The sequence below is a fragment of the Pipra filicauda genome, unplaced genomic scaffold (assembly GCF_003945595.2).
Source record: "Pipra filicauda isolate LSUMZ 115617 unplaced genomic scaffold, ASM394559v2 scaffold59_size3379749_pilon, whole genome shotgun sequence".
NCBI classification, from domain to species: Eukaryota; Metazoa; Chordata; class Aves; order Passeriformes; family Pipridae; genus Pipra; species Pipra filicauda.
In genome coordinates, this window is record NW_024104753.1 from 2,528,110 (window position 1) to 2,555,392 (window position 27,283).

Below are 27,283 nucleotides of genomic sequence, written 5' to 3' on the forward strand. Positions count from 1 at the left end.
AAAGTATAACACATGTACATTGTGTTATTTTATTTATATTAAGCATTCTTATGTTATTCAAAAGTCAGTCTAAAATAAACATCATTACCAGATTCATTAACTTCTTTTAAGTAGCCCGAGGAAAGTTTCAAAATCTGAAACTATTGGAATAAAGTTCTGTAATATCACAGATTCATAGAAAGGCTTGATTGGAAGGGACTTAAAGATCATCTACCTCCAAATCCCTGTCATGGGCAGGGACACTTTCCACTAAGACCAAGTTACTCAATGCCCCATTCATCCTGATCTGGAACACTTCTAGGGATGGGGCATCCACAATTTCTCTGCACACACTATTTCAGTGCCTCACCACCCTTATAGTGAACAATTTCTTCCTAATATCTAATCTAAATTTACCTTATTTCAGTTTAAAGCCGTTCCCCCTTGTCCTGTCACTAAATGCCATTGTAAAAAGTCCCTCTCCATCTTTCTTGTGGGGTACTGGAAGGCCACAATTAGGTCACCCCAAAGCCTTCTCTTTTCCAAGCTGAACAATCCCAATTCTCTCAGCCTTTCCTCACAGGAGAGGGGCTCCATCCCTCTGATCATCTTGGTGCCTCCTCTGGATTCACTCCAACAGGTCCATGTCCTTCCTGTGCTGGGGACCCCAGAGCTGGAGGCAGCACTGCAGGTGGGGTCTCACCAGAGCAGAGCAGAGGGGCAAAATCCCCTCCCTCCCCTGCTGCCCACACTGCTCTGGATGCAGCCCAGGACACGGGGGGTTTCTGGGCTCCCAGTGCACATGGCTGGGTCATGTCCAGCCTCTCACCCACCAGCACCCCCAAGTCCTTCTCAGCAGGGCTGCCCTGGATCTGTTCATCCCCCAGCCTGGATTGATACCAGGGGTTTCCCCAACCCAGGTGCAGGACATTGCACTTGGACTTGTTAAACCTCATGAGATTCCATAGGCCCACTACTATCTACCATATAGATGGTGCATATGCACAAAAAATATAATATATGCTTTGAAGAAACTGCAGAATGGCTATCTAATTTGGACTGATAAGCTTCAGCATGAGAAGGTAGCTAAGTTGGATCATTTCCAAATAATACATGGAATTTGTTGAACTTTTTACTCTCCTATTAATTTAAGGTGTATAGTCGCACTTTTGAAAGTAAAGAAATAACACAAGCCTTCACTAAACTATAGGAAAGATCCACATATAAATGAATCTAATAGTATAAGCATATAAAAACATTTTAAAATTTAATTAAAATTTTTTTTAATATCTGTAAACATGAAGTACCTGGAATTTCACAAAAAAACCAAATCAAAACATAGTTTGTAGGCAGTGGTAAATATTTGTAAAAATTATGCTGAAATGCTGTTGTCATTCTTTATCCTTTAAGTTTTTTTTCCTAAAGTAATAAAGAAATATAGAGCTGATATTAGAGCTCACTCTCATGCAGGAAATAGTTTGCTTAAGTGAACATGGAAATGTTGTACTTCAGTATAAGGTCATCCACTCCATAATACAAGTACAGTCCTGTTTTTGCTTTCATTAAAACACTTTCACCTTATCCTACCAGTTGAATTTGCAATAATTATGTTTCCTTACTTGCTGTAAGAGGTAACTGCTGTGTATAAACGTTCCTTTACAGTAGAAAAGTGTATTAAGACCTATTATCTCCTCAGGAATCATGCCAAGACATGAGCCTCTGGACTCTAGCAGTTTTGATGCTATGCCAAAGTAGTTTAGATATTGTACAATATTTACTGGTAAAAAAGCAAAGGGATATGTGTTAGGATGTGTAGGTCAAATGGAGACATGGAGAGGGATTTAAAGCTCACAGTGGGTCTAATCTGTGCAGATACCCAATTGGACCCACTTAGAGGCTAGTGACCTCCTACTCCACAAGGAATATTTCAACTTTGGCCTAACTGCAGGGCTCTGTTCCAAACATGGCTGATTCTCACTGCCATGGGAAAGAAGGCCACAGGCAATCTCAGCCTGCAAGGACCTTGGGTTTCCATCCTACTCCACCTCCTCAGCGTAGGAAAGCCTGCTCTCCAAAACTTATTTCTACTCTTTTCTCTCTCTCTCAAGACTTCAAGAAAGACAGGGAGCCCTCTGGACCAGCCCAGTAGAAGGGGCAATTGGAAATCACAATTCCTCTCTAGCTGATCTGACAAAACCTGCCCAGGAGCAACTCTTCTCTCTTACCTGTCTCCCTCCCTCCCTAAGCCCCTTGCTCCTTCCCTCCTCCAAAATCCAATCAAGCTGAACCCCCAGCCTCTATCACCTTCCTGCCCCAGAAACATTTTGGTAAAACAGTCCTCATTTGGACCATCCAAGACGTCCTAACATCTAAGCCACCAGTCCACAGGCAGCACCTTTGAGATCCAGTTTGAAGTTTCCCAGCTGGGGAAGGAGCTGCAGAAATGAAGCAAGACATTGCCTGGAGGTCACTCCTGATTTTTCCAGCTTCCACAGCCTGTAACTCAATTTGCTGTTTCATTTGCAGTCAAAATACAATAGGAAATTTATAATTCCAAATAGAACAGTGTGAAAAAAGCATCCCCCCCAAAGAAAAACATGTCTCTCTAATAAGCACATCACTTAATAACTAATTCTACCCTCTTATGTGCTTATATATTTATCACAAGTTTCAATTTTTCTTTTTTTTTTAACTAAGACTGAAGATCCTTGTTACAAATGATAGATGGGAAAATCCTCAGTCCACTCATTTTTCTTTAATTCTTTTGAAAGACTATGAATGATATATTTATTTTCTTCTTTAATTACGTGAATTAAGACTTCAGTATTACATATTGTCACTGAAAACCTTTTGAGGGCCTGGCATCTTTTATCTTTATTATTCAATTAATATATCTTTTTAAAAATAAAGAATTATGCAAAGCTACTAAACAAACAGTCTGTAGCTCTTTTTATTTATTTGAGAAGCAAATAGTTTCTGACTATCCAAAGTACTTTTCTTTCCTCCATTGTTTGGTATCAATCCCTAGTACAGTTGATACTCGAGGCAGAGATTTTCAAAACGCTGCCTAAGGGATTTAAACGAGGATTATTTTTCTGAGTCTTCATTTTCTTCTTTCAACGAGCACCCTCAGCCTCTACCCCCATCTATTTTCTATTTCACATTAATAGATTAGATTTCAAATTCCCTCTGGTTTCAAGACAAAAAGATACTACGTCTCAATTCAGACTATCAAAGTTTTAGAAGCACAGAATTTAGGAGGAAGCAAAGCAACTGCTGCAGTCACACCTAACCCCCACCACAACCCTCTCCCTTCTTTGCTCTCCCCACTCTTCTCCCCGGCAATTAACAACAAGACAAGAAGAAATGGCCTCAGGTTGCACCAGGGGAGGTTCAGGTTGGACATCAGGAAGAATTTCTTCATGAAAAGGGTTGTCAAGCATTGGAATGGGCTGCCCAGGGAAGGTGGTGGAGTCACCACCCCTGGGAGTATTCAAGAAATGTGGCACTTAGTGCTCTGGTCTAGTCTACAGAGTGGGGAGCAGTCACAGGCTGGACTCTATCTTGGAGGTCTTTTCCAACGTAAATGATTCTGATTTTATGACCTTCGCATCCTTCAGTTATTTTTATGGAGAAAAGCACACAAGCATATGCTTAATGTTAAGCACAAACTCACAGGTGTCTAAATAAACAAAGGTGGTTTCTTGATTTGGTGTCCAAAGTAAATATTTGCAATGTGAAGACACCTAGAGATGAGTTCAAAGTGGGATTTTGTAGGTGAACCTGACCATTTCTCTGATTCAGATCAATTAGAATTATTCATCTATATACTTCTGAAAATTGCACCCATTTTCCACTTTGGGCACTTAAATGACTTAAGGGAAATGGACTCTTTCCAGTAATTTCAGTCGTTGAAAGTACTCAGCATTAAAAGGCATTCTTTGGCTGTTAAAATTCTTCCAAATGCTCTGCTAATGATTTTGGTTATGACTGTGGTCCTTATCCAGACAAGAACTGGAGAGGCTGCAGATGAGTTACCTTAGAAAGGTGGTTTTCTGACCCATTTTGTCAGCCTTCAAAAACATTTCTATTTTTGTATATTTTGTAGTTCTAATATAGCAGCTTATTTTCAACTGATGCTAAATTATTCTAGCACTTCTCAGTTTGTCAAGCACACAATACAAACTTATTTTTAGGCAGAGATTGCCTTTGTGTCAGGTGAGTGTGAAGCACTCTGTGACCACAGAGAGGACTCAGTATCTGAAATACCCAAAATTCCAAAATTCCCAAAATGCTGACAGTGTCCCAAGGATGAGAAAATAATCTTGTTGTGGGAACAAGAAGATTCCCAATAGAAAAGCAAGTTGTGACTGCTACAGGTTGCTGTTTTCAGTGGAATCTCAGGAATTATATTGCCTTTCTTTCAGATACGGTTTGAGAGGAAATCACTTTGTTAATCAGCTTGGGTTTATATTTGTAATCACTGATGCAAACTGTTTTTTGTCACTTACCACTGCTTACTAAATGGCTAAATATGATTTACAGTCTGCTGCACTGATAGCTGTACAACATACACAGTTTTATTTTCAAAGTTTGCAGAAAAAGCATGGTGAATCTTGTTCTGCTATGGAGAAACCATATTCTCTAAAGGGAATTACATAAAACAACATAATTTCAAAGTAAGGATATTATTTTGTTTTTGCATGTGTCTGATTCATAGCTTTCATATTAATAAGGTTGTAGATTAATTATAGAAACTATTAATTTGATCAATTAAGCGGAAAGGAAAATAAGATGTTGAGAAAAGGGGCCAGAGATTTGAGAAAGGGCTGTCCTCCTGGTCATGGAACCTTGGAAGAGAAGAGAAAAAAGATGTAAGCCATGGGAGAGAAAAATCACAGCAGGTTGTAATGTATACTGTTATTAGTATGACATTTACTGGCATTTCACTCATATTTGAATTTTTCACCATTTGCCCTTACCCTCTCCTATAAGAATGACTGCCAGTCCTACTATTACAATTTTCTATCTCTGGAATGTGCAATTATATTTTGACACACATCTCTGATCCTTTTAATTATTATTATTTTTTTCTAATTGGATGAATTTCTAACATAACCTAAAACTAATGATTTATAACTGCACATAGTCTGAAGCTGATTGGATAGCATAGGTGATCAATAATTTTAATAATCCTGGTTACATTTGCATGCCACTATTTTATACAGTTAAATATAAAAAGAAAGAAATGAAACTCACAAATCTCAGTCAATTATTGGAGCAGATTATCTGTTTTCAAAGAGAACGGGCCAGAAGCTCAGCTAATTTAAATCAACCCAGCTCACTGATATTTATATCAAGTCAAGAGTCTGCCTCAGTTTTTTAAATCCCTTTATCTGCAGTATATAAAATACACAGAGAGCTTTGTGGGACAAAAACTGTTCATTTGGGATTGCCACTTACACAAAAGGTGGTAGTATGTAGCAAGGTATACAACACTATAGCAGGAAAGAAAACCTGCCTCCTTATTTTTATCATTTACAAACTGAAATAAATATTATTATACATAATCAACCCTCATTTTAGGACCCTTTACCATCAGGGTGCAAAGTACAACTTTCCCATGAATTACTGGAGTTTCAAAGATCATTTCTGAAATGTACATTGCGGTAAGACAAAGCATTAAAGAAAATACTAAAACCTTCATGGGAATGTTTAAGAATTCTCCTTAAAAGTCTAATTGCTCCCTTTGGAGACATAATCTATTGAGTAAATACTTATTTATAGACTTTTTAATTGGTAGATTACGTTGACAGATATTAGGATATATTTTGAACGCATACATATTGACCTTGTGGAGTGCAATGCCTCCTTATATTTAGCACATTTACTGGCAGAAAATTCTATAATTCTAATTATTAGTGAAATTGATTTTTGCAACTTCTGCAAGATTGAGTTCACATATATTTAAAGGAAATATTGGCAAACTATGTCTTTTCCCTAATAAACCATTAGGGACAGCAGCATTTCAGTCCTATTTTCAGCAGTCCCTAAGCAGTCAGAAAGCCAGCTCTTTATTTTATCCTTAATCTCTGAATTAAAGCACAATAATAATAAAAATGTGTATTGGCATTCAAATCCAACCTTTTGGAGTAAGCTCAGGAGGGAGACCTGTCTTTTAAAGGAGGGCAGAGGGAGCCTGAAGCTAACACTGCAGATCCACTGCATAACATGCAGACAACTCCTCTACCGTTTAAAACTTGCCCATAAATGAGGAACAGATTATGACAGTAGTGAAAATATCATGGAAGACAGAGGAAAGTTAAGAAGGGGAGGAGGGCAAAGGGACCAAACAACCTAAACACCAGAAACCTCAGCGTGTAAATGAGAGGATCAAAGGGCATAGCCCGGGGTGGGAAATACACTTTTTTTCCCCTCCTGTAGTGTTTCCATGGGGTTATGCTCTATTGCTTTTTGTCAGATGCTCCATCAACTATTTTCTGTATGGGAAGCCCCTTTAGTAATTAATTGTGTTTTGGTGAAGAACAACTAGGGAATTGGCAGTGAAGAACCATTATAGGAAAGAGTTTTATATTATTGTGTTGTAAGAGACAGAGGCAGAACAACTTGGCAGATGACCTAATATCTGTATTTCTCAGATCTCTATGCAGCTACTAGATAAAACTCTTACTTAGCAAGAGGGCTCTGAGGTTAAATTTACCTTTCCAGAGGAGGGAAATAAAAAGATTACATTAGTAGCTGTTGGGAAGGGCAGGTCCCCCTCTATGTAGGACAAGTAAAAAATGTGAGAGACAAGTCTAGACAGTAGGTTCCATCAAAGCTGATAGAAAACTTTGCAGACTGGTCTTTTTTTTCACTACCTTTCAACAAAGCTGAATTTATAAAAGCCATGGTCAAACAGATTCCACCAGCAGGTGGGAGTCAAAAATTCAAGCCCTGATCTCCAGCTTAGTCTTCCCTCTGTAGCAGTAAGCACAGGCGGTAGAGGTTATTGAACTGGATAAAAAGACAAATGTGTTGCTTCCTCCCAGACACAGTGAGTATTATGCATCACTGTCAAAAAGCCTGAATAAAAGACCTTGCCTTGGTAGCATAAATCCCCTGTGTCTGAACCGCTCTCATGAAATTCTTGAGTGCAAAACTCGTGTGGAAAGTTGCCGTACAAAAGAAAGACGCCTGGTTACGCAGTAGCACCCGCTATTGCCAGCAACCTTGGAAATCAGCTGGGCTTGGCAATGGGGGCAGCAGCTGCACTTCACAACACTCTCTGTAACGGAGAAATAGCAGAAATAGCAGGTCAGGAAGAAGCAGGACGAGAAGGCGTGATAACTAAGACACTTCTCACCCATGCAGCCACCAGTTCAAGGCAGGAGTCTTGAGAATGCCGTGCTTGCTCCTGAGCTGAGTGGCTGCATGCTCACAGCCAAACCACAGGGGTTCCCAGGGCTTCCTTTTTCCCTTCTTTCTCTCTTCTCATTCCAAGCACAAGCTAAAGAGCAAATCAAAAATCATCAGGACAACTTTGGGGTTTCTATCTTTCTTTCCTCTTGGGCCTTTACTACTTTGTGGAAGGAAGAAGACAGAAATGGAAGGCTCTCACTGCCAGATTTCCCAGCTGCTGGCGTCTGGAGCCAGGAAAAGTAGCTAACGTTGCTGAACTCTGAGCAATAACTTGATCAGACGATGCAAATGCCTCCCCCCCTTTTTTTTCTTCTCCTTGAGAGAATAAATGCACCATTTATGGAGTTACAAAGCATACATATAAAATCATTTAGAATCTCAGATATTGTGTGTATATATATATATATAAAAATCATATGACACATACATATATAGGCCATACACGTCACACATAAGGATACATCATCTTTCCACGTACCAAAGTGAGAAACAAGTAGGCAATCTGTAAAAGCCACGTTTTCCCCACAGATGGGTATAGTTTCTATGAACTGATGGGATAATCACTCTTACAAAGAAACATTCCCCAGGCAGCCATATCTTCTACCAAGCCCATATAAGAGACTTTATAGAATTCAACAACTGGTTGCTTATGAGGTGATACAGAAAAAAGATATCCAGAGAGGAGAAAATGTAATATGCAAACATTTGCAATTAAAACGGCAGGAGAGGGGTTAGAGGTAGATAAGGTGGATCTTAAAGTGAAGATTTCATTTCCATCTCTTGCCACATAATATTTGTTCATTAACTTTAGAAAGCAGCAAATCTTGAACTCTTTTGTCTTATGAGTTGCTGATGCCACAAGTTTCCATTATTTTTTTTCCAGGTTTCATCTTATTCTTCTCTTCTGGGTCTATTTATAAAAATTTTCAGGTTTTGATAAACACTCCCTAATACAGTGCTTACAAGATGCTATTAGCACACTAAGAACTTCAGGAAAGAGAGCATTACCAGAAACAAAGAAATAGGATCAATCCATAGCTAGAAAGGTTATATGTTAACATCCCCCCCCCCCAATTAATTTAGCACAAGCATGGATACACACTGCTGGGGAAATGAAGAGACTACCTTATGACGTGAAGTTGCTTTCCACTGGTTGATGTTCCTGCAGCTGTACAACCTCAACCCATCATTACAGAACCTTTAACTCTGTAATACTGTGCTTTTTTTCTTTCTTTCTGAAAATTATGAGAAAAGGCACCCACATGCTTTTTCCAAATGCCAGAACATATTTCATGCTGCATTGCACACAAAATTTAAAAAAAACCCAATAATGACAATTAGGAGTTGGAGATATTTTTCTTATATCAAGACTAGACTACTTGGGCAATGCTTTGTATTGTTTCCCCTCTCCATTCTTTGTCAAACTTGTTTCTATGTTTTACAAACTGTTTGGTGCAACAGTTTGCTTTTTTTAATGTTATAAAGGACCAAGTAGCCTCACCTAGAGATTCACGTATTTGTCAGGATTTGAATACAATTGCTAAGAGCCAATATAATTTTTAAGTCGTATCTTATTTTCTCAATCTACATTCCAGTGTATGTTGATATGTGAAAAAAATTGCCTTTAAAGAATAGTCAAAATTCAACAACATATAAATTTTAAACCAATAGGTACTTGTGGTTTTTTTCTGTTAAGAATTCAAGATTACTTTAAACACCTCTGTGTTATTTTGGAGTGCTGTGTCCAGTTCTGGCCTCCTCAGTACAAGAGAGACATGGAGCTTCTGGAGTGGACCCAGTGGAGGGCAACAAAGATAATTAAAGGACTGGAGGATCTCTCTGACAAGGAAAGGCTGAGGGAGTTGTCTCTGTTCAACCCTGAGAAGAGATGACTGAGAGAGGACCTCATCCATGTCTGCAGGGAGGTGTCAGAGTGTGGACCAGGCTCTGCTCGGTGGTGCCAAGTGATAGGACAAGAGGCAACGGGCATGAATTGATGCACAGAAAGTTCCACCTGAACATAAGGAAGAACTTCTTTGCTGTGCAGTGACTGAGCACTGGAACTGAATGCCCAGAGAGGGTGTGGAGTCTCCCTCAATGGAGATATTCCAGAACTGTCTGGACACTGCTTGAGCAGAAAGATTGGACCAGATGACCCACTGTGATCTCTTTCAACCTTATCATTCTGTGACACTTCTATACTTCTTACTTCCTGTGGCTATTGAAATAGCATAAAATAAGCTCTTCCTTTCAGATGTGAATAGAAATAAAAATCAATGTTTTTTTATCATAAAAAGTGATGTAGTATTTCTACACTGATCACCCTGAAATTCTAGTCCTTAGGTTTTTCTCCTCTGTCACTTGAATTTTAGAGGAAGGACATGGATAAGGCCCATGGGAAAAAAAGCATCCCTTCTCCTAGCAATCAAGAGGAAACAAAAAGTACAATGTTTGCTTAAGGAGGGTGCATTCCAGACTTTCTGGAAAAAGAAAATCCCCTGGGGATTGTGCATACATTTTTTATAGTTTTCTGATGAATGGGTGATACACTGGTATAAAACATCAGCAAAAATTCCTCCCACTGATGTACTTCCTCTGACAAGTCACAGTTGTTGCTTGAACGTTTCCCCCTCATCCCTCAGTGCTTATTTCTAGTGTTTTCTGATAGTCTGCTTGCAAAACCAAAGAAAAAAAAAAGGAGCAAAGGAAAACAAACAGGAGTGCTAGACTGGAAAAGACAACACTTTTAAAAGTAGTAATTAACATAACACTGCTGGCTGCTTTACTTTCTGTGCTGTTTCCAGCAGGCACTGTTGATAGGGTCTGAGCACTTGGGCCTGCAGTTGCCCCACCAGAGGTGATAGAGCTGCTTCAACATGACAAATTCTTTCGAAGGCAAGTGTAAAGAAGCTTTGATTCATATACACTGAAACTTGCTATAAGTAATGAATGATTTAGATGGAACACATTTAGCACTGTCTCAGCATGAACATTCATTACAAACATACCACAACATCTAAAGCAGTGGCAGATAGCACACCATCAATCAGAGCAGACCACCAAAACAAATTGTGCCTCATAAACTACTTTAATATGTCACAGAGCTTCCAAATATACATCACTGATCCATTTGTTACAAGGCCCAGGCTACTTTTTCTCTGACAAGTCAATGACATTTGGTATTTTCATTTATGTGCGATATCACAATGAATCTAAGGACTCCATTCACCCAAAATTAGGTTCCTGTGAGCACTGCCCTTTAAAGCTCCTCAGGCTTACACAACTCAGCACACATGGATCTTGGTAATGATGCCTGTCTACAAAGATCCATTTGCCAATGTACTTTGCCTGTATACTTTAGCAGCATCTTGCTAACTATTTCAAGTACTCTAGCTGCAGTTCCCTCAATACCCATGCAAAATTTATGGCCCATACTGATCAGAGAAGGCAGCAGCACAGTAGCAGTTTTAAAGGGCATGTGTTACATGCTGGAGAACAGATTTTTCAACTCATTTTGAAGAAGTGATTGAGAAAGGTGCTTCTAACTTCTCCTCTTTCAGCATCAGCAGAAATGCCTGTAAAATAATTCTTCGACAGAACAGCAAAAAAAAATAACTCTTTATATATTTGGTCTGACAGCCTGCATCGGCTTAAAGCTTCTGCATTTTCCTTTAAGGTCTTTACAAGAGCGTAGCTGATATAAAAAAAAAAAAAAGGTTTCTTTTCCAGTGTGGAGCTTAATCAAACACAGTGCAAACCACCAGAAATGAACACTTCATTCTCCATCTCAATGCCCTTCAATGACAAGTTCTGCTTAAGAAAAATGTCTGTATGCTGCACATGCACTCGAAGTTAAGAACATATATAGATTTCAACCATTTTTTAAGAAACTTGTGTCAGAACAAAATTGGGCCAAGTGGGGGATTAAGAAATTAAGAGTCATGTTGTTTAATAGGTTTCCAAAAATCCATAATGCATTTCCCAGTCAGACATCTCTCCTTGTCCCTCAGACAGGACTGGAAAGCATACAGTTCACACAGTATGATGTAAACAGTCTTAAGGGATTTCCATTTGAATTCCATAAATTCAGGCCACTGGGCTAATGAGCTATGTGATCTGCATTTAAAACATAATTCTTCACACATTCTTTACCCACTGTTTCTCCTGAACCCAGCACTATAACTATCTGAAATTTTAAGGAAGTTTGCATTTTTATAAGGGTTTTCTAGACTTGTTTGAAAGTCAGTGATACCCCGTGTCCATTCATTTTTAAGTATCAGATGTTACTATTTAAGCCCTATAACGTGTCATTGATCTGCATGTAAAGTGACCACTGAAATCAATGGCCTGTTTAGTGTAAAAAAATCAATGGTAGGGTATAATCCTAACTAAGTATTCTACACACAAAACTCTGCAATGCCACCTTGAATTCAGTCTTTTATGTGTGGCTACTAAAGACAGAATATTTCCTATTATAATACTAGTACAAAGAAGAGAAGCAAATCAATAAAATTAATGGCAAGTGCGGTATTGGTGGTGTGAAAAGCAAAATTAATTAAAGTATTCCTAACACTTTTAAAGGATATTATAGGAATAAATAAAGAAGACAAGCCATTATGATTTTCCTAAGTATGCAGTAATAGTTCTGTGTATTCTAGATTTATGTCAAAGTCACCACAAAGTAGTAACTATCTGACACCTATTATGAAGACTGAATAATTCTGTATCACACTGAGATCCAAGAAAACACTCATCTGCACTGTGACAAGCCATCGTGAAAATTTGAGGTTGTAAAGCTTGAAAGAACCACAGACAGACAAACAGACAAAGAGTCTGTCTGTTCAGATGGTGTTTTATAGTCACTGCCAGCTATGGGGACATTTACTGAAAGCATCCCCAGTGGGTGGCCCAAGCAATTGTGCTTTCACAAGGGGTTTCATGATCAACTTGGAGTTGCAGTGCAAACCACTCAGCAGACAGAGGGAGCACACAGAGCCCTGGTTCAAAAGGAACATAATATGTCATGACTTAATAGTGTTTGATTTCTCCCTAGTGGTTTTTAAAGCTAGAGAGTTGACCTCCTTCCTCCCTTGGTGCTTGACTGTTGACATCTCAATGTTCCTTCTTGATTAACCAAACCTCATTCTCCACTTTATTCCTTAAACTAGGTTTTAAAGGAGTGGTCTTATTGCTTAGGGGGGAAAAAAAAAAGAAAAAAGAAGAAGGAATTGGACAAGGCAGCTACATAGAACATTTAGTGAGATAGGGGGCTAAAATCCCACACCAGGCTTGGCAGCTGTGATAATGATGTATAATTTAATTGAAGCTATACTGTGATCCTCAAAAGGACTTCAGACCTTTTCCCATGTTTATATATTATTCAGGTTAATGGCAACACTGAAATAGAAAAAGCTTCTTATCTCTTAAAACTTTTATTGCAGCGAGTTCAAAATGCACAGAGCTGAGTGCAGGTCTGTGTGCTTTAATACAAAGTGAAAGGAGGCCGTTTTCAGCCCGTTTTAGCGTGGCTGTCTGGGCAAAAAGACAGATGGGACTAGATGCCTTAGAAACCAGGGGTGCAGTGGCATGCATGAGAAATTTAAGGGTTTTAGTTGCTACAGAACTTCACATATCTTAGCTGTGTCTGGCCGTTATTTGTTTTCACTTTTTTTTTTTTCCTCAATAGAAGCTCACAGAAAAAGTATAAAGCCCGTTAGACAAGACAAAAATCTATAGCAATCAATACAAATGGTACCTCCTTTGCATTTTGTGCAAGTTAAATGACAGATCTTGCTGCACATTTAACGCTGTTGTAAAAGCCTCTGCCTATAGGGTTCTTGAAAACTAACAGGATAATTTACAGAAGGATGACAAGTGGCTTATTTGCAGTTGTGTGGTCTGGTGCAAATTCATCCTGCAGACCGAGCAGCAAAAAGGATCAAACTTCAAGCTGGTCTTCAGTCTATGCAGAATTTACATGTGCAGAGGAATAGAGAAATAATCCAGTAATCTTCATGGGAAAGTTTTTGCTTCCAGACATTGCTTATACCATAATGCAAAACTGGAACTCGACATAATATGATACACGTGCACAGGCCCATATTAAAAAAAAAATATAAAAATTGAATGACATAACCCCAAAACATAACATCAGTAGAAGAGGGTGGTCACAGAGAGCCAGTAAAGAACCCTTCAAATTATTTTTCTATTAGAACACACAGCAAAATTTCACCCTGTGGTCATTGCTTATAGCTTTTCTGGTGATCGATGACTCACACAGCTCATCTCGTGATCTTTCCCAATAAGCAAAGACAACGTAAGTGCCATTAAACATATCAGTCACTGCTGTATTTCTGCTGAAGAGATTGTGAACAGATCCATTCAGAGCTAGCAACTGCCCTTGCCATGAATCAAAAATGTGTACTGCTAAACTGATTTAGGGCCTCAAACTACATTATCTGTGAAACGAAATTACCCTGTTCGTTGTTTGGAAAGGGAATTGAAAAGACCAATATAGATCAAGTAAATTTGCATGCATAATACATTATATTATCCTGTGTTCTCAACACATCTCACTTTCACTACATGAGGTGTACTTTTTGAGAGCACATGCAAGCTTTTGTAACACAGTTTTTGTTTAAACTCAGCTTTAAGCAACTTTATGAAGTAGCTATAAATGTCAGAGAATACATAAAAGACAATGCATCCTCTGTAATTTGAATGGTACAAAACCTCTTACCAATAATTGTGTTCCTGTCAGATTAAAGAGCAATAATTTACCATCAAAGGACACCAGAAAGAAAATTAGTCAAGATGCTGAGCCATATTTTCCCAAGAATATAAATTAAGCAAAACATATTGTCACGGACAAAGAGGTATCTAACACATTCCTCGTGATCTGCAATATTGCCTCTAACTCTCTCTATAGGAATAATTCAAGGTAACATTTCTTATTAGTAATGTTTTTCTATTTAAATACAGTGAAAAAGCTATTAAAACTGATTGAAACAAATTAATAACCCTCTTATAAATAAGCTCTGTAGATAACCATGTGCAAATGATCTTTTAAAAATTAGAAGATAATTGACAAGCAGAAGAAACTGTGCACTGAAAGAAGGAGATGAGAGACAATATAACCAACATGCAGATATAAAAATGGTGCCCAGGAGCTGTAAAGCAGAACAAGCTCTTAAGACAGCTCAAGAAGTGAAATTCCATTCATCTTGGATTTTGAAATATATCTTACGCTAGGCTGCTATAGAAAGAGTAAAGTCAGACCATGTTAAGCAGAGAATTCCTCCATCTCACAATAATAAAACCAATACATTGACAAATTAATTAGGAGGAAAAAAAAGTAGAAAGAGTATATGTTCCTCCTGAAACAGAGAGGTTGAAATTAAGTTCTATGTAATTATTATCCAAGAGGCTTTTTTCTCAGAATGCCGAACACTGTGTCTTTGCCCTGATACACAGAGAGCATCTCTGTCTTCACACACTGTGCAGGGAGAGTCCATCAACAACCTTAGAGAAGTTACCTTCATAACTCTACTGCAACTCCATTCTTCAACTCCCACAACCCTCACCTTTAAAATATAATTTTCCTTCAAAGCACACAATTCAACAGCATGAAGGAATTAACTGAGATTGACTTCTTAATTTCTCCTGTTTCCCTTCTGCCTATCTTCAATATTCAAAAGCAGAAGTTTACAACTTTTTTAAAAAAATGAAATAGAATTTCAGCAAATCACAGTCATTCTTCATTTTTCCCACAATGACTAACAACAGCTAGAACATTACTCAGATTTCAAGACTGACATTTTTTTTAAAGCAGAAGCCAAAAAGTCTAGCATGGGGGAAAAAAAAATAAAAATTGAAAATGTAAAATCTGACTCTTGTTCAGATTTTTAATGAACTTTTTACCCTTCACCATGCTCTGTAACCTTAAATTAAGAATGCATTTGTTCTTTTTGTTATTAGACATGTATTACTGATCTAAGTTTTATGTCTTCGAAATGACTTTACACATAAATTGAAAATTGTTGAATTAAGTGGTTCTTGACACCAAGCAGACAGTAAGCCATTAATACATGTTCTCTCCTAGTGTACAAACCCATACCATGTCCATGGCTATTTGAAGAGATATAACTGTAAATAGCTCTGTGAGACCTGCTGCAATACAATGTAGAGCAAATAAGGATTGTAGACAAATTCTTGAGCCTTATCACTATCACCAGCAGTATGAAACCACCTTAACTAGTGGGAAATACTCTACAGCAATAGGAACTGCATCAGTGTCACAACTTTTCCTCTGTCTTCATCACCCACAGGACTTTTCCATGCTCTCATCTTCAGATCAGTCTTTCCCCAGCTGCCTTGATCTGTTATTAGACAAGCATTACCCAGTAAGAACTGCTGTGATTGATTATCAAATAGCAAACAATTTCTCCAACTTTCAGAATAATTTTGTGTTTGTTTTTTTTTTTTTTCATTTCCTTAAATTTTTATATATCAAATATTACACATACTTCCATTTTTCCTCTCAATTTGGTTCTAAGCAGTGGGCAAACCATTTGCTCCTTTACTTATATTTACAGAGCTAAGGATCCTTGTTTTCTGTTTTTCCACTGTCAGTACAATGGACCTACAAACAAGGTTAAATTGCCAGACCAAAGACATTAATCTCAGGCAGTGTGACTAAGACTGTGACTTTTCTCTTTATAAACATTCCAAAATTACTAAATACACGTTTAATGAACGCACAAAGTCCAACTGGTGGGAAGTTAATGGTTAACTAAAACAATGTCCAGTGTTAATGTGAGTATTTATTCAGCATCCTCCATGGGAAAGACAGTGAAGAATAAGAGTTGGCTGCTCCTTTGCACCACCACAGACACATCCGTGCTTGGAGCCGCAGCAGGAATTTCACTGGTGAAGTCTCATCACAAATTATGTGAGCACAGAAACCACAGATGAAAGGGAACAGGGAGGCTGTGAGGGGTCTTGGTATTCAGAGGACATGGGAGCCCAGAGAAAAGAGGAGCTATATGCTTAGTCATATCAAAACTTTCATTTTTGTGAGAGCTGAGAATCCTTATCTATGGCAGCTTCTGCTGAGTGACCAGCATCTCTGGAAACAAAACAGGATTTTATCTCTCTCTTGTTTGTTTGTTTGCTTTCCCATTAATTCAAGCTTCCTTATGCAAGGAAATACAGTAATGAAAAAAACACTAGTTTTAAGGGAAAACCTTAGAAAAGAGAAAAACTTTTTGATGTTTCTGAATTACTGCACTTCTCTGTGCAATACACAGATGCAAACATGAATTTGTTTCATTATTCAGCTAGTGTAAGAGGGTGAAGTTTCAAACCCAATAGGATGAGAGCTAACAGGACACAATTTAGCCAAGAATAAGAGTTTAGGATTCAGATATTAAAGACTGAAAAAGTAATTTCTATTGGAGGTGCTGTCATTACTGAACAGCAGATCTAAAACATCAAAAGCTTTCCACTGTTGGCAATTCAAGTGTCATTTAACAAAATTAAATAATCTGTAAAAACATCATATGCCCCTGCCCCCCCAGTTTTGAATGTATTAAGCAAAGAAGTTTCCACGAGGTTATTTAGTAATGGCTCTTGAAAGAAGTAGCATACTCTCAGTACTCTTTAGATCATGCTTTGAAGTCAAAAATCAATAGTGTTGAACTGACGAACAACATTGTCCTTCAAAACTGGTAGAAAGGGAAAGCCAAAATAGCTTTTTCTCAGACACTCTGGTGTGTGTTTAAGCCTGTTCATCATTTTGAAAGAGCACATCTGATCTGTGCTCTTTCAACACCTCAAGGCAATTTACACGTGTTCATTTTATTTGTAGACAAAAGTAAAGAGTTTGCTTATGCTTGCTAGCTTTCTAATGTCAATGATGCTTTATGGTGGTTCCAAAAGCTGTTTTACACCAAAAAAATAATAATATGCAAATAACCAAAGGAGAGGAATGTGTATGCACGGGGGATGAAGCATTATTTAAATATTCCTTCTGTTTTATAACTATTTGATCAACATGGTTTTTAATATGATAGCAAACATTTCGAGCACAGCTCCAAGCATAGGATGTGGACATAGGATTCAAAGGAAGGCACTACCTTATTAAATCTCCCTTTTTTTTTTCTCTTCTGGATAATCTGGAGCTGAAGGGTGAAGTTATGTAGCAACTTGAACTAGCCTAAATCGAGCCATGATCACAATCTCTTCTCTTCCCTCTTTTGTGTACTAAGTTCCCCCATGACCTGAGGGTGTACAAATGAAGGGATCACATTAGCCAGATGGATGTTATCCTCTCTTTTATACGGCTAATTGCTAACTGGATCAGCTCCCTGGGCAAGGGGGCCAGTAGATGTGGAGAAGGTGGAGGGAGATCCTGCAGACAGGACTACTGGAAGTTGAAGGAGTCTGAAAACCTGGCTCAGACCGACTTCATCTGCTGAAGGATGGCAGCTCCTTCTCAATGAAACATCCTTCCAGCCAACGTTTCTTTCATTGCAGTTTAGTTTTGTGCGAACATTGGTCTGTTCTCAAGTAGTGTTACATCTTCCCCTCATTTCCTCTCTTGTGACTGGAATAGCCCTATCACTTTTCCTCCCTTCCAGCCAAGAAGAAAACTCTCACAAGCTTGGTTTTTCGTTGCTCCCATCTCCATCATCTCTGCTGGTGTGAGATGGAGTACAGGTCACCAGACATCTATAAAGTATTTCAAATGTCTTCAAAGAGATGAAAAATAGACAAGCACATATTCCAGCACAAGAATCTTCACATATCACCAGAGTCCTTTAGAATTCAAATTTGACTCTGTAAAAGGTGGTGTAAAAGAAGGTGCAAAAATCTGTTTGTTATTGTGGGACAGAGGCTAAATCTAGACCTTAAAGCAAGTAGAAATCACCCTGCATCCAAATAAATACACTTTTTCCTTTTAAGTATGTTCAAAGCAAAACTATTAGAACATCTTGGGTACATCAAATCACATACTGTGTGTAGTCACACACTTTACGTACTTGCAGTCAAACTAAAACTGCAGATCCACAGTTACAGTACTCAGTTTCTAAAATTAGATTTTTAGATCCTTAGCTGTGCATAAAGCACCTCCTCAAATATATTGAGCTTCCTCTGAAGTTAAAAAAATTGAGAAATTTTTTACCACTTGAAATTAGGTTGCCCTTACAAAACACAGGGAAATAATTTTATGACCCCGAGTCTGAAACTTTTGGTCAGCATTTCATAAGCTTTTCCAGTGTGCAAGTGTGTAGCAACATATTTAATGTCCTATGATTTAAGAAATACTGTCAGTCATACAACATGATAATGTATTAAAAATAATTAATGTACTTTATCCTTGAGATTACATAAAATAAATTACTTAAGTTAGCTAAATGGCAAACAGTATAAAGTGTTGCCCTAAAAATCTCATAGAGTGCACAGTGAATCATACCAGGACAACTGGCTGTGCTTTCCAAGTGCTGCAACTCAACCACCACATCAAAAGCTCCATTTTACCGTGTCCAACCAGACCCCTCATGCCTCACAACAACTCACACTGAAGCCCAGGCTACCTGAGTCCACAAGAATGCCTCCTTTCTACTTTTCCTTCTTCAAAGGTCCCAGCCTCCATCCCTTTATCCTCACAACCCTGCAGATGTGAGAGAAATGAGAACAAGTACCTCCCGATGAAAAAAAAAAATAAAAGCTCTGTAAGCTTCCCCATGGGGGAAGTGAACAGGATTGCTGAGAGGCTGCCAAGAAGACATTGAAATGTCTCTAACAATTCACGGTGCTTGTGATGTGTGGGACTTTGTGACTGTGCAGAGGCACTCCATTAAAAAATGCACAAAGTCTCAAGGCCCTGTTTTCACCAAACTCAGTGTGTATGCACCACAGAGTTGTTCTGCATACAAAGATCCACGTACTTGAGATATCTGGGTGTCCAGAGCTACCAGGCACCCAGCAGCAGCCTGGTAACAGCCCTCCAACTCTAATACTCTAGCCATTATTCTAATAATCTAATACTTTACCTCCAAATTTGGAAGATCTGAGGGGTATCTACTTTCTGTATGGAAGCAGCTTTATAGAAATTCTCTCTTCTTGGTTAACCTTTGACTTATGCTTTTAAAAACATTTAAACTAATGTTGATGGATTACATGCATCTTAAATAATACATGTGCTGTTCAATCTATAGGGAGACAATCTCACACACAGAGCTTTGTATCACCCTCACCAGTAATGCCTAGCCAGTAACACTTAAGATTTCTCACACTGGTACCTTTTGCCATAAAAATGATTAAACTGCCATAGAGCTGAAATTGGAACTGAAATATAAGGCTGGATCACTTGCATAATAAACTTTGATTTAGTCATTAAAGAGATTATTGCTTCACTTCTGTGTAGACCGTAAGGACAGTCACCACCCTCATCTAGTTCTTTGGGTTGATGCCCTGTGGTTGCATTTTATTTTTATTTCTCCAATTTTATCACAAGTAAATCAAATCACACTATAAGTTCTGAAAATGGAAATTCTTTTGGAGAAGCACGAGGTAGAAATGAGCAAACAAGCCTCTGGGGAGAAAGCATACCTAACCTGCACTTCCCAGTTCCAGCTCGGGACCCTTCCCTCTGAAGTCTTTTCATCTCAAATTCCTCTCCCCACTCATCAAGGTCTTTTCTGCCCTTGGGGGGTGTTGCCATCATTGCTGTCAGATTGTGTTCTTATGCCATGGTACCCTGGGATGTGCAGGGTCTCCCTGTGCTCCCCTATTGGGGTTCACCTCATACCCAAGGACCATCCCAAAGTGTCTCAGTCATTCCAGCTGGAAGATGGGCTGTTATATGGAGACCACCATGTAAAGAGTGAGGCTCTTCAAAGGTGCCCAACAGTCTGAGTGGGCACAGTTATGCCCCAGATGGAACACGGGAGTTGTTTCCAAGGTGAGTGTAGGGTTTATGTCCTCCAAGAGGGGTTGTCCTAGTGCTCTCACTCTTTCTCTGAGTCCTTTCTGTCACACAGCCCTCCACAAAGTTATAAAACACACTGACATCTACCAGCAGACAAGCATCACGTGTGATTTTGTTCTCCCCATGCATTCTGCTGTTTGCCAGGTGAGATAGCACCCACCACACACAGCACAGGATGAGTGCTGCCCTTGCCAGCCCCTCAACCAGGCTGTGGTCCCTGCAGTGAGTGTGGACACAACCACTTTCTCCCACTCATTTTGGCTTGTGCTGCTTATCCAGCATGACACACTATGAACACACCCAGGAGACGTTTGCTGTTGCCAGGAGATCTGTGAATTCCCATCACTGCCCCAGTTTTCCTTAGTCAGGATTTACTACTACTTTGTTGCTGGTATGGGTGAAGTGTTGGGAGGGTTCCAAGCACAACACAAATGGATGGCTTATTCCCAATCTACAGATGCTTCCAGGTGCCATTGGACAGACAGAAAGCACATCCACATGCATACAGCTGGATGAACTCAAAACTCACTTTTTCCCCCCTCACTATGATGTATGACAGAGTTAAAACACTGTGGAAACAAATTCAGAAGGGGATAGGCATTAGCAGTGCTTGAAATCTACTTTCTGATTTAAGGTAAACTCAAAACAGTACTTAATCTCCTTTTTCTATTTTTTTTTTGTTTCCATATTATAAATCCTTCTTATAAACTTGAACCACAGTATGTTATTTTGGCTCAAAGGGAAAAAGAAAATGCAGTTGATTTGTACTTTCAGGTTCTGATTTCAGACTCCAGTTTATCTTGATCATTAGTTTATAAATCCTGGTTTAAAGCACTTGTAGAGACTGCATTCCAATGAATTATTCTGAAAGGTTTTCTGAAGTGCAGACTTAAAAACACCTAGAGAAGAAAATAGTATCTTTACGTTTCTTCAGGCCCACATATAGGACTCATTTTACTCCCTGACACCAGACACTGAAACTAAATCAGGAGGTGGTTTCTACCCATAATTCCATTTTCATGTAGTTGTATGTGGATAGATTCTTTTTTTTCTGTTTGAGTGAATTCCAAGGAGAAAAATACAGGCGGATAGAGGTGAGTTTGTCATAAATGGAGAACTACACAGCAAGACCACAGAAAATATCTTCTCAGGGCTTGTAACTTCAGCAGTGACATTTTTCATTAATTATACCAGAAAAATTTCCAGATTCATTAGCCTGCACTTGTACTGATCATGATCAGGGCCAACCCAGTCACAGAAGAGCAACACTTTCCAAAGACGCCTGTTTTTTGCAGCACTCTTGGAACAAAATATGGTACATAAAAACTTTAGAGGACGGTCTAAATCAGCTATTACTGTCCACTACGGACACTGACTTCAGCACAGGTAGTACTATGAGTCATACAGTGCATTTCCAGCTGCATTTATCCATCTTCACCCTTCCCCTCTGAACAATACAGCTGGAAGTTGGTATGCAGGTCTCTGGCTCTCCTCAATCTCTTAAAAATGAAAATAATTAAAAAAAAATAAAATAAAGTCTGTTTCCATTTTGGGATGGGCTTTCCAGTGAGCTGCAGTAAAAAAGTTTGCATTCCGAAATTTCACCAAGAGACAACAGGAATTCCGTGTGCACACCAATAAAAAACTCACATCACTGATACATAAGCAAAAGCTGATCCTTAATGGTTAATGGAAAGGGGAGGTGCATACATTACGTTTTGGAGGTCAGAAACACTCAGACATTATAACACCTGTCTTCTGACAGATCCTGAACTTGAAACTTTCACCAGTAACCAGGCATCATCTTTAAGTCACACAGCTCTCACTGTAATATCTACCTAGGAAGCAAACTACTGCACAGCAGCTCTGTCTAGTTTTTTGCTGATTCAGAGCTTCGAGTAAACAAGACAAATTGCTTCTTAGCCTCCTTGAAACAGGTATCTCCCTTACAGTTTGTTTCAGCTGCAAGAAACACTTCCAAGAAAAGTAAAAACCTGTATTAAGATATTTTTTTCTGCAGTCAGAGTCATGGATTATTTTCTGCCCATGATAAAAATTCCTAAGTGCAGCTCTTTACCTCTGTCAGGGAGTAGGTAAGAGACCAAAGCAATACAGCCCTCGTTTACCAGATTTAATTGAAAATGGGAAAAAGGGGAAAAAAAGTTAACAGCATTTTTTAAATCCCAGGAACCTGACAGTGACATATATTCCTAACCCACATACCTCTGAGAGGAGGTCATCCTGCCCAGAGTAAATAACAGTCTGTAATTTGCAACGAGGATACCCAGCAGCAGCACTGTGAGATACATGTGATAATGTGATTTACAGGATCAGGAAATAATTTTCAGATATACTGTGCTGCATCAACAGTCCAGGTTAAACGTGTGCTGCAACTTTTTCCCTTGAAGGTACAGTAGCTGGAAGATTAACTGCAACAAAAGGAAATACGGGGGGGAAGGAGGGGGAGGGAGGAGTCTCCTGCTGAGATGTTGTGATAAATTATTAAAACTTCTTTTTAATGTTGATGCTACTCTTTAACCTCAGATCACAATACTGACAGCAGAGAGAAACTGGAAGTGCTATTAAAGCTGTGATAAACACACCATGCTGTGGCAACACTTGTAAGGGGAAAAAAAGAAAAAAAAAAAAGGGAAAAAAAATCCTGGGGGTGCCTCCAATCAGCAACATCAACAAACAACCAGGGAGAAAACATCAAGCTATCTACAGTCCACAGTCCTTCAGTCCCAATATTCATGAGATACCATTTATGCTCACTGGGCTATATTTGATTATGAGACCTCAATAACCCATGTTTTCCATAAACAAATGTCATGCAAGGAAGCAAAACAAAGTGAACTTTATGAAAAGGCACATTTAGTGAACTGTTCACAGCACACACAGGGTAAATCTTCTCAGCAGTTTTTAACAGAAGAGGAAAATGGATTGCTGCCTTCAAAAATCATAAGTGTTTTCTCAACACAGCATTTTTTTTTTATAAAGTTAATGCAATTTATCTTTATTAACACATCAACACTGACATAGCCAGTCAGCCAATTAGTGCTGCTGGCAGTGCATTTCACAACATTCACGTACTCTAAAAAAAAATGTCTGTCTAGTCATTTTTACCATATACACTAACAATTCTGGACTCAAGACAGGTTGCTTGCTTTCTCTCTCTTTCTCCAACATTTAACCCCCTATGATTGGGGTAACAGCCCTTCCAATAAAGCCACAAGCGTCCCAGAGGCTCCGTAATGAAAAGAACAATCTGAATTCTCACAATCTGAAAAAACCCTGGTTTCTAAATATCATACATTTATTTGTACAAAGGCCTTAAACATTATCCTGCTAATGATGCAAGGCAAAGTTAAATTCCTGCAAGGAATATGTGCCTTACAGAGTCAGTCAAGCAAACTAACAAGAAAACAAATTAAACTCCATGCTCTCTTTTTAGCATCCTATAGCAAGCCCACACAGCAACCTGAAATCTGAGTCACTCCAAACAGCACAGGTATTCTCCTTAGCTTACCTCTAATACAGCTTTTTTAGAATCTTACCCAGACATCCATTACAAAAACTTTTCCTTTCCACTTACCCCCCTTCCAGTGTTTGCCTTTGGTCCTGCTAAGCTTGCTCAGGGTTGGTCCAGAGAAGAGCAACATCAAAATGAAAAGAAGTTCAAGCATAGTGATTTTCCCCCTTTTCACTGATGATAACATTTCCACAAGTTATTTTAAAAAAATATATAAAAAGAAAATTTAAAAAAAAAAAAATCTTACATCTTCTCTCCCACTTTCTGTTTGCTCAAGAAGGAGTGATTAATCACTGAAAAATTAGAGCAAGGAGTAGATTTGCTCTCCTCAGACGTTGAAGTAATATCTCAGTGATGTAGCCCTGAGGAAAGCCACATTTCTCACTGATCCGGTTTTTCCCACACAACATGCAGCCAGCACCGCTGCTACTACAGTAGCTATAAAATAATTTCTGCTCCTCACTTTGGTTTCTGTGGGAATATATTCCTCAGCTTGCAGCGTGAGCTTGATTGAAAATGATAAAAACAGTAATGCTTGTGTCCAGCAGAAAAGAGAAAAGATGTCAGGATTGTGAAAAAAGATGAGAAGCAGTTGTACTGACAGCTTTAAGCCTGTCTGTCTGATCCTAATAGCTGTGCAACCAACCAAATTGCTCTTTTAAGAGTAATAAGGCTTCAGTGAAAGCTGGTGTCACTGCCACTTGGGTAGGTAGTGCAGGGCTTGAAAATCACCAAGGAACCTGCTAGAGATAACGACTGCCACGGTCCCAGCTCCGAACGCAGAGGGCTGAGCAGAATACAGTATGCACAGGGAGCATTTAATCTCTATTGTGTGCAGGAGATTTCCTGCTTTACAGTGTGCCAGTGCTCAGGACTTTTGACTGCATTTTCTTAAGGCTTTTTTTCATATTTTAAACTGAAATGCAAGCTTCGACACACTAATCACTTGCAGCATTCCTGAATTACTGCATGGGAAAAATCCTGCACGCTTGCCTTATTTTTTTTTTTTTTTAAGTAGCAAACAGGAAGAACAAATTCTTAGCAGTAGCAGCAATCTTTTTGCTGCACAGAGCAGCTATGCATTTTATATTTTCACACTGTCTGTCCTTAGGATCTCCCAAATCCAGAGAGGTGGGGGCAGGGGGTGGAGAGAGAAGGAAAGAGAAAGGGGACATTCAGAAGTACACGTTTTCAAAACAACAGATTTTAGTCGACTTTTCATTTAATAGGTGTTGCTGCCACAGAAATGATAGAGCTACCTACATCTACAGATGTCTGTATTTTAGAATGCTGAAGAGGGATCAGTAAACACAAGACTTTCTGTGGAAAATTTTGTATTTTCAAAAGGGTGCTCCAAGAAAGATTCCTGACATTCAGACTGCTCAGTCTTGAGATGCCCAGTGCTTACTTAAGTATGCCCAAAAGCTTGAATTCATCTCCAGTTTGGCATTTAGTTGCTTCCATATAAGCATGCAGTACTCAAATCAATGAGCCACAAACCTTGTGCTGTAGATTTATACAAATAAAAAAATCAATGTCTTTGGAATGACAAAGCAGTGATGGTCACAAATTCCCTGAAGTTATCACATTTGCAACCACAGATACGATGCCCTTTTCAGCACAACATTAAAAAGATGATATTAATAAATCTGAAGCCTTGCTTATTCATCTGAATAAAGAATGATATTTTGACTGATGGAGACAACCATGAACAACTAATATGTGTTCAGAGATTTTTTTAAACAAGCAGCATGTAACATCACAAACAGGAAAGATTTGGATTCCACCACCACCACATCAACTATAAAAAAATCTTTTATTTTATTTGTAAGTTCTACAATATATTTATGGACTTGTTAGAGGATGTAACATTTGCATTTAGACAGAAAACAAACACATGCTGATGTACAGTAGTTTTTCATCCCTCTGTGCATTAATTTTTAAAAGTCATAAGACAGCTTACCAGATGCTGAGTCTGATACATCAAGGATGATGTTTATGGCTCTAAGTTGCCAAAAATTGGGTCAGCATCTATCATGTAGAGTCACTAAGCTGCAGCTTCTTGTGTTAAATTTCTCCATCAAGACATTTTTAATCACCATTCTCATTGCTAATAATTAAAACACCATTTCTTCTATTTCTCTCCCAACTGTTACCAAAATAAGGCTGGCAGACACTTGTGTTCATTTTGAACGCCTCTGTAACACTCCCCCGAAACTAGCACCATACTGGCACCTTGAAGAATCAGAAAAATTTCAAAGTTTCAAACTTTTGATGTCCAGACAATAAGATGACTTTAAACAGAAAAACTACCAGCCCCACCCTCCTTAAGTACCATTATGCAAATTCAGTAGCTTAAAAGTCTCTGTCAGCTTTCTGCCAGCTCTGACACGTGCCTCCAGCAGCAGCAACAGCATCAGGTATGGCTTGAGCAGCAGCTCAAGTGATATGGCAGGAGAAGGAAGGACCATCCAATACAGGAACATAAAGAAAACCACAAGAGCTGCTGGTCATGGGCATGCTTGGTTCAGTCTAATGCCAGAGGCGCCCAGACTTCCACTCTGCTAATGGTTTTCTGGGTTATTTTACAAAAGGTAAATTATTAAATCCATTTAGGATTCTATTAGAAGTGAGCAGGCAGACCTTCAGGGAAACATAGAAAAAGTGTCACTTATGAAATTTAGTGGGTTTTTAATGTCCTCATTTCTAGCTTCATAAGTATTTCAGTTTTGCAGAGTTGAAATGCCTCCAGAGAAAAGATATAGTTTCAAGAAAGATTATACAAACTTCATAGGGTGAAACCTCAGAAAGACAAATAAAAGAAACCCAACATTTATTTTTCTTTCAAGCATCATGATTTTTAAGTCAACATCGTGTTTTAGAGATGTAAAGGAACTGATTTGTAATTCTACTTCATGCTTTGAACGTGCAGTACTGGAAACAGAGAGAAAAGTAAGCAATCTAAAGTCTACCTTTGTGTCTGTAACTATTACAACAAAAATTCCTCTGAGAGCTACAAGACACCATTTTAGTTAAATGTCCCTGACATCAAACCAGTCCTTGTCCTTGTCAGGGTCTCTTACACCCTCCAAGGTCCTCCATGACAGCTTACACCAGTCGTGAGTATGAGACTATTTCATACTTTCCAAGCACAGAAGAACTTGTATATCATGACAGACCAAATATTGGTCTTGTCTGGCATCACACCCTCGGTAGTGGTCAATCTGGGATGCTTATGAGAAAAGCACAAGAATGATAATAAAGTGTTAGTGGAGCTTTCCATTTATCAACTGCTGCTTGTGAAAGGCTTTGAAATTCTTAACTACAGATTCTATGTCACAGCTATTAAGTTTGAT

At 38.7% G+C, this 27,283-nt stretch overlaps 1 protein-coding gene across 14 annotated transcripts in view; it reads right to left on the reverse strand.

Annotated features, from left to right (window-relative positions):
- The window catches only part of ROBO2 (roundabout guidance receptor 2), a 1,069,237-nt gene that overhangs the window by 870,356 nt on the left and 171,598 nt on the right, over window positions 1–27,283 (reverse strand). For 13 of the 14 annotated variants that reach the window (XM_039387922.1, XM_039387917.1, XM_039387920.1 and 10 more), the window contains exon 1: window positions 23,991–24,560. The exons of the other annotated variant lie outside the window; for it this stretch is intronic. In XM_039387922.1, the coding sequence (XP_039243856.1) occupies window positions 23,991–24,114 (124 nt within the window). In that variant the 5' untranslated portion in view covers window positions 24,115–24,560. Of the gene's footprint in view, window positions 1–23,990; window positions 24,561–27,283 lie in introns of those variants that run through there. 14 annotated transcript variants of the gene reach the window in all.